Genomic DNA, 13,724 nt, shown 5'->3' with positions numbered 1-13,724 from the left:
CTAAAAGTGTGGTTATTTTATCGCTTATAAGTGATATTCATCTAATACAATTTTGAAATTCAAGGTTAGCACCGCTCAATAATTTGTTATCACGTATTTTACGCGTATGTATGTATGTATATATATATATATATATATATATATATATATATATATATATATATATATATATATATATATATATATATATATGTATTATATATATATATATATATATATATATGTGTATATGTATATGTATATATATATATATATATATATATATATATATATATATATATATATATGTATATATGTGTATATATATATATATATATATATATATATATATATATATATATATATATATATATATATGTATTACGAGTGATAGTAATACATATAAATCTTCTCTTCTGGGGGGGGTCCCTGGCACGAAACATTTTCCGATGGGAGATGGTCCACGGCCAAACACAATACAATACAAGGGGTCCTTGACACAAAGAAGTCTGAGAACTGCTACTGTAGTCTAGCCATCAGATGGTGCATGTAGACACATTTAATGGACACAATTACAAGGATGCATTCATATAAATGTGATATTCAGCCATCTCAGCAGTTAATACCTCTCATGTTAGTGTCTACGTTCTGTTTGTGCGCTAGCAGGAGTGCTGCCGAACATCCCATAATAATAGTGGACAAAAACAGCGCATCCCGACCCTCCCTATATTGTTCCTTCATACTGACACAAGCTTAAAAAAGTAGGCTACGTCGACTGTTTTGATTGTCATTCGATGCCACCCGATTTTGTTGTGCCAGCATCAACGTGGTGTGGTCTGGTGACCATGGAATGTTGGTGACATTGTAACGATTTCCGTCGGGCCATCATCAGACGGACTGCGCTGCTATCAGGCTTTATCACGCAATGAGCACACCAACGTTGTTGATCGATGAAACTCTATTAAAGTGAATATTGGACGGTCAGGACAATTCTTCATAGTTCATTAAGTCTTCTGCGTTTGCCTATAATTGTTTCTGTCGTTATTTGTATTCGTTGTTTGTTACCATTTGCACTTTTCTGGCAGATTCATTAGTCTAAAATTAAATTATAATAAGTTGTTAGATTGTTTTTATTGTTGTCATTTGCACTGTTACAGTATGTACTCACTGGTTATTATCATCATTATTTATTCATTCTCTGAAATGGCCTAATTTATTTGATTGATATTTGTATATGTTTATTATTTAGAATTTGCAGTGTTTGTCTTCATGATGTTGATTTCTTAACAGCACAACTTATGCCTCATTCACATACAGAAAAGCCAAGCTAATGGTTTGCTTGGTAATTCAATGTATTCTCTATGCAAACCAGCTTTTACAATTTTAAAATCTTGGAAATTTTAAAAGCTGGTTTGCATAGAGAATACATTGAATTACCAAGCAAACCATTAGCTTGGCTTCTCTCAGTGTGAATGCAGCATTACTGTATGTTCCCAACATTAAACTCATATTTAAAACATTTAGTGAATGAAGTTGATGTGGGACGTTGTCTCTGTTGGATGGAAAATGTCCAGAACTGTTACTTTTCAAGATTCAAATTCAAAAGCATCAAAAGTAGCAGCTGGAAAGACTTTGCCATACCAGTGGGTCTGTCCAAGTACCCCCACATTTCTGTCAGTCAGTTGTCCCTATTTGAGCATGTGTGCTAAACCATTGTGTCCATGTCCCTTTTATGCCCATATTTGGAGTTCCCTGATGTCATCAATATTAAGCCCATATCTTGGAATGCCCATATACTGTATGGACATACTGTGTCAATGATGTCAGACATCTATGAAACTACTAAAGCCACCCGGTGGATGAACAGCGCAGCTGCATGTAGCCTAGTGTCCCTTTGTGCACACCGTAGTTTGCCTCAGAAGGGGAAGTGATTCCTTGCTGCAGGTAGATGCATGAGAACTTAACACTAAATATATGTTTGTGCTTCATATTAATCAGTTGCACTCTTTGTTACACAGAGTTGTGTACTATATGATGCTGTTGCGCTGTTGATGACCAGTGTCAAGTATTAATGTGTTCAAACCAGGTAGGCTTTGTTTAACTCTCCTACTGCCAGATCATTTATTTATTTATTGGGTCTGGCGCCATCAAAAAGCGGCTTACCTTTGCGACGTTATAGTAGATATGTCATAGTATATTAGAGAAACAGCACATTCGAGACGCGGAGCACTCGTGGTGCGGCACGGGGCGGAGCAAGCGGTCGCCAATACAACGTACTCCAGGCGGTGCGCCGCTCTATTGTCCACGACACTGCGAGCGGCTACCGAAGCCCCCCTGTATCCACGAAGCCCAAACGAGTTACGAGGCCCCCCTGGGTCCACGAAGCCCCAAGCGGCGCGAAGGCCAGCGGCCAGGGGCGCGCGGCCGGCGGAGCGCCGCGCGAGTTACGAAGCCGTGGTGAATGCAATCGTTATATTTATGCCCAGGCCGTAAGGCCTGGGCAAGCGCACGTTAAACGCCCTGTCCAAGTGACTACAATGGAGCTAATGGCTAGGCTAGGCTAGGCTAGGCTAGGCTAGGCTAGGCTAGGCTAGGCTAGGCTAGGCTAGTAAATAAAGAGTAAACACTTCCGGTCTGCGGCGAGTTCAAAGCGTGACGTAACTCTCTTATCCAGTGGCTGACGTCGCCATCTGGTGGTGATTAGTGTGTGGTGAACGTCAAAACGAGTGCTCCTTGACAACTTTTACTGGTTTCTTGAACATACTGTAACAGATAGACAGACAGACATTTATTTTTTTTTATTTTTATTTTTTGGTTGTGCAATAGTGCACTTTGGTCTGCCAGGCAGCAGAGGGCGGCGTCATGCGAGAATGAATGTGAATTTGCCTGTTATGTGTTGAAGAAGAAGAAGACCAGTCACTGGCCCCAGAGCCTTACAGCCAGAGGAAATCAACAAGGAAGTGAATTGTTCTCCGTTGATCTAACGCATAATGGATTTTTTACACCATCACCGCGGAAAATGTGTTTACAGTAGACGGCCGCGCCACCCCTCATCAGCTTACAGTCATCAGACGAACGAACCGAACGAGCGCCGTATTGGCGGTAAGGTCTTGCGCAATCGGGCGAACGTGAACGTTCAAAGCGTGGGAAGAGTTAATAGCAAACATTGTTGTGTTGTAATTCCAGCATTGTGACTGTGGTTGTCTTGTGGAACATGGGTTTTATTGTCTTGATGGTAGGCTGATAGTGTTTCATGTTCCATTTGTGAAACTTGAAAATGTTTGGTTAATAATTAATAATATAAATATGAAAATGGCTCTCACTGGGTTAGGTGCTCTATGAAAAAGAATAAGAAAGAACTGTATTACATTTACTCACCACTATACGATCATCACATGTTTGTAGTTTGCCTCAGCAGAGGAAGTGATTCCCTGCTGCAGATTTGTTGCGACCGTCAGTTACTCCACCGGCTGTCTGTCAGTCTGTCACACGTCACACTTTTGCCCTACTCATATCTCTGCCACCGTTGCCCCGATCCATGCCAAACTTTGCACACACACTCCTTGGCTACCTCTCATTTCTCACATGCCCCTCTTCTAGCGCCACCATGAGGCCGATTCTTGCAAAACAAATTTTTGGACACTGCTCCTACAGATTTGGCCCTAAAATCACGCAAAGCGGTACACAGTATCTCTACAGTCATGTCATCAAAATGCATTTCACCCATCTAGCGCCACCATCTGGCAGATTTTTTTAAAACACAATTTTGGACAATGCTCCTACAGATTTTGGCCTAAAATCACGCAAAGCGGTACACAGTATCTCTACAGTCATGTCATCAAAATGCATCTCACCCATCTAGCGCCACCATCTGGCAGATTTTTTTAAAACACAATTTTGGACAATGCTCCTACAGATTTTGCCTTAAAATCACGCAAAGCAGTACACAGTATCTCTAAAGTCATGTCATCAACATGGATCTGTCCCATTTCCCATATTCCCTCCTCATTGAACAAACCAGGAGCTAAGCTCCAAAGTAAAGTCAAGTCCTGTGTGGCCGTGTCATCACTTCTAGACCATACATAGACACCTCCACCAAATACTCAGACAGACACAACCCGTTACACCTACTGTTCCTCCTGTTTACATAGCTTAAGGCAGCTTGATGTACAAGCAGGGAGGCATTGGGATCTATTTTTATAGTATTTGGTTGATAGTATTTTGGTTGAAGGTACGCTGGTTGCTTTTTTAAATGAAGAGCCCTGCTTAGGGTCAGACATAACACCAAAAGCCCTCTGGCGTTCATCTCCCTCTCCCTGTAATGTGAACTGACAGCGTGTGTCTGTGAGAAAGGGCCAAAAAAACAATGAACTGAATGAAGAAACGCCGTATAATAAAGGATTTCCCTTCATTTGTTTCTTTTAATGTTTGTTTCACACCGTCCTAAAGCAATTCCTTATGTTTACAGTAACAGAAAGGGCAAAAACAAAACCACAAAAGAAGAAGAAATAAATAAAAAAAACTCTTTTATCTGAGCTATAGAGTTTGTTGATTTTCTCTTAAACTGAAAACGACTCTGTTCCGAACACTGGTGGATTAAAGTGACAGCTTTTCCCCCCCGTCGGACCAAACCGCCTCGTCTTCAAACGCTTCCTCCTCTAGTTGCACGCCGGTCATTTGAAGGGCCTCGGCTGTGTATAGAGTGACTCCACAGCCTTGTAAGGACAGCTAGGCCCCCCCTAGAGAAATCTGCAGCATGGTGCGAAATGAGTTTAATTATATGAATGTGCCATTTGGCTCCACATGAAGAAAAGCTCTCTATTCCATTGATATGCTGCTGCTGGGCTGCGATCTGTAGCGTGTACAGTATGATAGATGGCTCTGGGTGAATAGCGCTTTCAAAGGGCCATTCTTTTAACTCTCAAATACCGGGAACGCGCCCGAGTCGCGTTAGATTTGAACCACTTTAACCATTATTTTATGCTTTAACTATTGAAAAATAGCAGATATACAAGCTCGCAGCGCGGCACCGAGTGCCGCGCTGCGAGCTTGTAGATCTGCTATTTTTGAAAGATCGCGAAAATGTGTGCAAGTCTTTGAATATCTTTGACCCGGTCTTTGACCCGACTTCTAAATCCTTCCTCTAAATCATGCTGTTCTCAAACTTTTTCATGTCAAGGACCCCCAAAATTAAATGTATTCGGCCGCAGACCCTCGTCTCAAAATATGTTGTTCCAGGGACCACCCAGAAGCAGAGATTTGAGTTACAAAAGTCTGCTTTGAAAAACATATATTGAAAAATGTGCAGACATTTTCACAATTTTTCAAAAATAGCAGATCTACAAGCTCGCAGCGCGGCACTCGGTGCCGCGCTGTGAGCTTGTATATCTGCTATTTTTCACTGGTTAATCCTAGGCCTAAATGGGTTAACTTTTTCCTCTGTTGGACGGAGAACAGAAGGGGCTTGAAGAACATGAATGCCAATCGTGACTGATTATGAAGTCCTCGATTAGATACAGGCCCGCACTGCATGAAAGGCAAAGGAGCTGCATGGATAAAAGAAAAACTGAGAAAAAAAAAGAAAAAAATAGATACTGTATATATTTCATCCACACAGCTTTGAACCTTTCAGGTTTACCCATTCTTTCAGGCGTTCGTCTCCCCCCCACCCCACCCCACCCCACCCCAGCTTGCCTTTTTTATCTCAAGACTTTTTTAATGACGAAGCCTCTCATATTTTCTTTTGCACGCTTCTTTCCTGTGCGGCAGCCATTTGTCAAGGTAACCTGGAAAGTTGTTTATCTTCCGTCGTAATAGCCGGGGCGCCGTCCGTCATTCTCCCGGAGACAGCTGACTGCGAGACACACTTGAGGAGGAGTTCATTCGCCGATGGTATGAGTCCGGGACGTGCTGGGCCCCTGATTCATTCCGGGAAAAAGAGTTGACGAGGCCCTCATTGCGCGCTATAGAGAGAGATCTCTCTCTATAGCGCTGCTGCTACTCAAAGATTTGCCATTTCAGATCATGACAAGTGACAAGCCAGTGGGCCAATTACATGAGTTATATTTAGTCGTTGTCGAGTGGAAACCTTGTATGTCCAAATTAACCGTTTGTTTTGTATTTATCATTTTTTTAAATGATTTAAACTAGTGAAAACAGCCGATCTACAAGCACACAACGCCTCGCGGTGCGAGGCGTTGTGTGCGTGTAGATCTGCTGTTTTCACTACTTTTGTGTGACGGCCTTGTATGATGAAGCAGGGCTTTGCTTTACGAAAAAAATTACAAATTTGAAACTTGGGAGATATGAGGTTTCTGCTCGATTGTTGGCCGCCCAGACCCTTCAAAATGGAACGAAGGCCGTACACATTTTATTCGTATTTCTTTTCCTAATGGCCGGCCTGGACCGGTCCGGGAATGAACCGGCCATTCGGGAGTTGTCCCGCTTTTCCTAATGGCCAGCACGTCCCTGGATGGTATGAGTCGAGTCGAGCGAGCAGAAGCGAGCGAGCGAACGGATGAATGAATAATGTGTTTAGATGTGCGATCATAATGGGGTTGTCACTTCTCCTGTCTCCCCAGATAACTGCGATGCCCCCCTGGCGTCCCTGCTGCCCGAGGCCTCCTTCCAGAGCTCGTCTCAGTCCTCGGCCGCCAACGCCGCCCGATTCGCCAGGCTCAACAGAAGAGACGGTGAGCACAAAGAACAAAAGCCCTGATTTGCATAATATGTACGCTGGAAAATAAAAGGTGCCCAACTGGAACCTGGAGCTGGTTCTTCAGAGTGATGCTGTGTAGAAGAACCTTTTTTTTCCCTTTTTAACCACACTTCTCATCTATTCCACGGTTTCCCAAACAGTGAGTCGAGACCCCTATGTGGGTCGCGGACCAATTTTTTATGGGTTGCGAGTAAATACATTCTACATTTTCTTATATCATTTCAAAAAGTACGAAAAAAAATCGACATATTTCATGAATTGAAAACAAATTCAATGATTTTTCAAAAGGAATTTCACGAATGAAATAAAACAAAATCGAAGCAATTCCATAAATTAGAAAACAAATGTTTAAGAAGTAGTGGAAATCGCTGCAAGCTTGCAACGAGGGCAAACGTCTTATTTCTCCTTTGGGTCTTGAGCTAAAAAGTTTGGGAACCACGGCTCTATTCTTAAAGGAGGACTTCACCACTTTCCTTCATATACGTAATTGGTCCTCACCAATAGCACAATCTTCTCCTAACAGTCTGTGTTTCTTAGGACAGCTGTGGGCAGTTCAAAAAAATCGTCTGCCAGTGACATCATCGCTGGGTAGATTTTTTTGATGATGTCACTGGCAGACGGGTTTCTGAACTGCCCACAGCCCTCCTATGAGACACAGAACGAGTATACTCGAAAGAAATGCTATTTTATTACCTCTGTGAAGTTGGCACCCCATATGTTGAAAACATATATAAAAATGGTATCATTATTTAGTGCTGAATTTGTGCTGAATTATACTGTAGATTTTATAATTTTTGCTGGTATCATTTTTGAGGTATTTCAAGTTATAGTTTTGCTGAGCCTTGCACCCCCAATTTTTTGGCTCCAAATCGGGAAAAAAAGGGTCTCATTCTTTAGTGCTGGATGTGCTCTAATTTGTGCCGTTGAAATCATCAATTGTGTTTTTATATATATTTATATATATAATATTTATATGAATGAGCAAATTTATCAGCATTACAATGGTGTGGCCTGCAGAGGGCGATGGAGAGCAGCAGTGCCTAATGGTAGAACATAGGAGCAGAACAGTGGTGTTACGTAGAATATCTAAAAAATGATACCAGCACAAATTATAAAATTTACGGCACAATTCAGCACAAATTCAGCACTAAATAATGACACAATTTTTATATATGTTTTCAACATATGGGGTGCCAACTTCACAGAGGTTATTTAATTGTGAACATTTTGAGGACCAATTTTATGAAGATAGGTTGAAAAGTGGTGAAGTTGTCCAATAATGAAACAGATAAAGACATGCCCAACACATATAGAGACAACTGGTGCTTGGGTGCCTTTTAAAGAACCATTTATTACAGATGTGCGGCGGGGTCGTTGCGTATATTAATTTAGTATGCATTAAAGCATAGCTGTCAGTCCTTCCTGTCATCATTTGGTATCATTGCCCAAGGTCATAGTGGTTTATTCTGATGTACAAGCTGTAAAACACCATGACGCGAGGGACGCCAGGGAATATGTTGCCACTAGGGGTGTGACGATATAGTAACTGAATCGAAAAATCTATTTTAATTTGCAATGATCTACTATAGTATCGTACTGTACCGTACAGTTTTGGCTTTGTATCGTATCGGTAACGTTTACAATGCAGATAATCGGTATCGAATCGTTTTGCAGTGCAAATAATGGGGAAATATGGGAAGAACGTATCTGCCCCTTGTATTTAGCCATTTTAAGAAGGAAAATGAAAAAGAGGGGTTTAATTACTTTTCCATTCCATATAGCTACTGTGTAATCTCTGTGTTCAATGTCAAGGTGTGTTGAAATATAATGTCCATGTACAGTAGGCTATTTGCTAGAGCAGGGGTCTTCAACGTTTTCAGGCCAAGGACCCCTTAGCAGAGAGCGAGATGAAGCAGGGACCCCCTCTTCATATTGTATAAATGTGTGATTCTCATCGATTTCACATACCTTGTTTGACGCTCAACCACAAAAAATCATAAATCGTCGAAACTTCACCTTTCACTCTGTACTTGGTTTGCTCTTTTTTTACCTATACACCAAAGCTATTTGCCAAAAATAGCCGATCTACAAGCTCTCAAGCTTGTAGATCTGCTATTTTTGGCTGAAGTAGGATGCGAGGGTTCAATTGTTCATTCAAAATAATTATCCTATCACACAAGCATTTGGTGGCCCCCCTGCAGTAACTCTGAGGACCCCCTAGGGGTCGCGGACCCCCTGTTGAAGACCCCTGTGCTAGAGAATCAGTGTTTACTTATATGCATAATAATAGATTTTCCCTTTAGAAACATGCACTATTGACACGTTTCACACAGATTTTATTTCTTTGCTAAATAGTTACTATCGATTTTAAATAATTGAATCGCATCGTATCGTGTCGCCATGAATGAACCAATATTGTCCATGTATCGTATTATCGTGATGCGTATCGTATCGTTGTTAAATTGTATCGTCACACCCCTAGTTGCCACACAGTTTTAGCGTTGACATTTTATCCTTGGTTCACTGTTTTCTTTTTTCTATTTTTTAAGACCGTAACCTGCCTTGATGTCAACAGCAGTGTGCTTGTGAACTGCCTTCTGGGGTGTGCATGTGTTCACTGCTCGCCAACCACGCTGTCAAATCTTTATTGGTAATTGCAAAGGGGCTAAATGACCTTCTTTTAAAGAATCCCGGAACACGCACCAACTCGCACATTCACCCAGACGCACACGCGCCCAGACATTATTATCATTATTGATCTGCTGGCAATTTAGAAGTAATATTTTCTGACTCCTGAAGGGAAAACTTTGCACGAAGGATCATTACTGAATTCTAAAGCACTTTGGGTGTGCAGGAGTCTATTTTCCTGTCAGGACGTGATTTATGTTATTATTGTTGTGAATTCACTGCTTCTGCTATAGAATACGTTTTTGTTAGTTTTTTTTTTCTTTCTCATTTACAGAATACTAATGATAATCAGAGCTGATTTAGGCAAAAAAATATATACTTTTCCTCAAACAATGATGTGGGCCATTATTTTAAAAGTGTGTGTGTGTGTGTGTGTGTGTGTGTGTGTGTGTGTGTGTGTGTGTGTGTGTGTGTGTGTGTGTGTGTGTGTGTGTGTGTGTGTGTGTGTGTGTGTGTGTGTGTGTTTTAATTTGTATTAACTACTTGATCATACTACTGTTTTACCTTTCACATTGACCGAATTCACGTTACGCAACCTCCTGGCGCTGACGTCATGGTAGTAGGGGAAAAACTACTAATATCCCATAGAGTTAACGCAGAAATCGCAAATTTAATGCAATTCCCGAATAGTAATGTATAAAATACGGCTAGCATGATCAAGAACACAAGATAGTAAAAGGCACAAAGCGGTATAATTTACTTTACCGTTCGAAATAATGATTTGTTGGCTTTAAGTCCAGCTATTTCTGTTATAGTTTCCCCTTCTAAATTGACATCAGCACCCGGGGGATGCTGAGAAATCTGCTGAGTGCGCATGCGTGGGCGGGCTGTGAATTTGGTCTATTCTGAGAATAGAGCACCTTTTTGCAGAAACCCACACATGGCAAGAAACCAATCCATTCCCATTGAAAAGCAGAATAGATTTAGTTTTGAAACGGCACATCTGTAAATATACTGTATATACACACTGAATAGGGCAATCAGGCACACCCCATTAGCATTGGTTGGGTGAAGCGGTTATAATGCTGAGGCTTCACTGAAGCCTCAGCATTAGGACCTGTCACCATTTAACCCGTTTAGGCCTATACTTATTGAATGCTTTAACCAGTGAAAAATAGCAGATCTACAAGCTGTGCCGCGCTGCGAGCTTGTAGATCTGCTATTTTTGAAAAAAAAAGTCGTGAAAATGTGTGCAAATCTTTGAATATGTGTATTTTTCAAAGCGAACGTTTGTAACTCAGATTTTGCTTCTGGGTGGTCCCTGGAACTAAATATTTTGAGATGGGGGTCCGTGGCCAAATACATATCAGTTTGGGGGTCCTTCACAAGAAAGTGTGAGAACCACTGACACAGTAGTCTCTCAAGAACAGACTAACTGAGCTCCAGTTAAGTGAAAAAGACCTTTTCTTTGACGATGGCTTGCCAGATTGCTCACACAGAAACAGTTTAAAAAAAAAAAAAACCTTAGAAGGATTCAAAAGGGGGGTCGAAAGTCACATTTTCACGATTTTTCAAAAATAGCAGATCTACAAGCTCGCAGTGAGCTTGTATATCTGCTATTTTTCAATAGTTAAAGCATAAAATAACGATACACAAAATGTGTACCCGTTCTGAATGGGTTTTAAACGGACCATTGACTCAGTCCCCTAGCTCATGTCCGTCTGCACCAGTGCATGGCCATTATGAATGACTCTATATTTGCTATTGTCATATGAATAGCTAGGCCTATTTCACAATTTCTACATACATTTTCCACTGAAATGAAATGTCAAATAGTAGTGGTAATTGTGTGTGGATTCATGTATGCTTCGTTTACTGTATGTTGAAGCAAAGTGTGGACCCTACTAACCGTGGTCTATCGTGCGTTTGTGTGTGTACGCACGCACGCACGCACGCACGCACGCACGCACGCACGCACGCACGCACGCACGCACGCACGCACGCACGCACGCACGCACGCACACACACACACACACACACACACACACACACACACACACACACACACACACACACACACACACACACACACACACACACACAGCCACATTTGGACGATTGATGTCTGTGTTAAGCTCGATCCATACCGTGCCAGGGCAAAAACAGAGACGCAAGAATACTGGTTTAAGGAATATATTAGATCCAAAGGGTTAGAACAGAGCTAGCTGCTCAGAACATTCTCCAAGGAACTGTAGAAATGCTGTTTTAAACAGCCTGCTAAACTGACCCAACTGTCAATGTTCAAGCGACGTGGGGCCAGGCCTCAGCAGCCTAGATACTAGGACGCATGCCCCCCGATTTTGATTGACTGAATACTTTTTTAGTCAGAAATGTGAACAGCATGTGGTACAGTAAAATGTTAAGGTTAAAAGGATACCACACAAAAAAAAGTCCTGGGGACTTGGTTTCTATTGTGGTCCTACAGTATTCAATTCATCAACATAGCATAAAAGATTAACACAATAATACATAACACTAAACCAGTGCTAGACACATCCTTTAATGGATGGTGTCAGGGCATTCCCCATTTTGTTGGTAGTAGTAGAACAAGAGTTTTCCCATGTTTGTTAAAGTGATCCGCTGACTAATACGACAAATATGCCTTAATACATTATAATTGTCCTCTATAATTACAATGTAAAATTAAAAACACCTTAAATATTTTATTTCTTCTAGAAATAGCTAATCTTTCACTCAATAGGGGAAATGCCTGTCGCAAGTTGATGATGTCATAAATGTAATTTGTGATCTATCCCTATGGAATTTATGGAATGCATGTGCAAATAAAAAAATACGTAAATACTTCCTATGGTTAATATGAGCATCAAATCAATATTTCAAATGTGTTTGTGGTTTATTTTGCACATGCATGCCATAAATTAGACCACACATAACATTTATGACATCATCAACTTGCGACAGGCATTTCCCCTATTGACTGAAAGATTAGCTATTTCTAGAAGAAATAAAATATTTAAGATGTTTTTAATTTTACATTGTAGTTATAGAGGACAATTATAATGTATTAAGGCATATTTGTCGTATTAGCCAGGGATCACTTTAAAAATGTGGGTGGTACCAGATCATGGTCACATGTGGTAGCTGTAGGTGTCACACACTTTGGAGAAGTAGTTATAGACACACAGACCTCCTCCGGCTCTGGGGCGTCCCACATTCGAGGGAGGGCAACATGGAAGGCAATCTTCCGGAATTCTGAAGCAACGCTTCCGCGCACATCACAGAAGGGGACGTTCGGTAGTTTGCCTTGGCAATGTAAACATGTGTTTCCTCATGCCAATAAAGCTCCTTCAAATTAAATTCCCAGTGTTGTGACATAATGCTGGTATCTACAATTTGTGCAATTTAGAGTGACTTCAGTCTATAACTGAATCAATCACATGAAATGACTTGATTGACAAAATGTTATCTTTCAGATCAATGATGTTACACTTTCATTTTTATATATTTTTAGTTTTTTAGTTATTAATGAGAAACTGGTTTATTAGCACACACATTTGTAAGTGATTCGGGGCCGTGTTATGTGATCGCATTTTGCAGACTATAGGAAAACGGTCCAGTTGTTACCCAGCCACTGCTGGAGATATCTACATTTAGCTGGTGTTGAATGTAATACAGTAACATGAGACTGAAAAGGTGATGCAAACAAAGGGGGGAAAATACATAAATACAGAATAGTGTTCACATAAGACTAAAGTGTTGAAGCAGATTAAACTTGTTCATAGCTCCATAGACTTGTTTGACAGCACTGCCAATGTATAGAGTTGTGTTGGATTCATGTAATGTTTTTTTTAACATAATAGACAACTTGCACTTTGCTCTTTTTTCCTCCACGCCAAACCTCTTTGCCGATCTACAAGCTTGAGCTTGTAAATCGTCCTTGTTCCCCTCAGAATAGAGATGCTAGGGTTCAAGTGATCATTCTACAAAATGACCCAAAGATTTGGTGGCCCCCCTAGTAACTCTGAGGACCCCCTGTTGTTGCCTGATTCGGTCGGTATCACCATTAGAGCTGCCCTTATATACCTTTGTCAACAGCGTCCCTATTTTAGGACTTTAGGCAAATATATGCAAGGGAAATATTCGCACATCCACTGGATAGGTGCAGGTGCGTTGGATAGTGAATACTGAGGCAATCATGAAAAGATATTTCATGAACACAAAATCCCGCACTCTGCTCTTGCTCAGCTGCTCATCTTTATTTCACTTGACAGACGTTTCGGTCCCACTGGACCTTCTTCAAGAGTGTCTTACAGCCATTGTGCACCCCTCTCCTATATATACACTCCCTCCTGTTCACAGAATTGAAGACTATGGAGAA

The 13,724-nt window shown here is 41.1% G+C and overlaps 1 protein-coding gene across 1 annotated transcript in view; it reads left to right on the top strand.

Annotated features, from left to right (window-relative positions):
- LOC308308240 (contactin-associated protein-like 5) overlaps nt 1-13,724 on the top strand; it is a gene marked incomplete at both ends in the record, with an annotated part of 253,821 nt that overhangs the window by 81,078 nt on the left and 159,019 nt on the right. Inside the window, one exon of the mRNA XM_080753618.1 lies at nt 6,561-6,671. Within this exon, the coding sequence (XP_080609744.1) occupies nt 6,561-6,671 (111 nt within the window). The remainder of the gene's footprint in view (nt 1-6,560; nt 6,672-13,724) is intronic.

Source organism: Nannobrachium achirus (genome assembly GCF_963921795.1).
Source record: "Nannobrachium achirus genome assembly, chromosome: 22".
Taxonomy (NCBI): Eukaryota; Metazoa; Chordata; class Actinopteri; order Myctophiformes; family Myctophidae; genus Nannobrachium; species Nannobrachium achirus.
The sequence above is the reverse complement of the archived record's forward strand: the minus strand, read 5'-3'. Positions and strand labels throughout refer to the sequence as shown.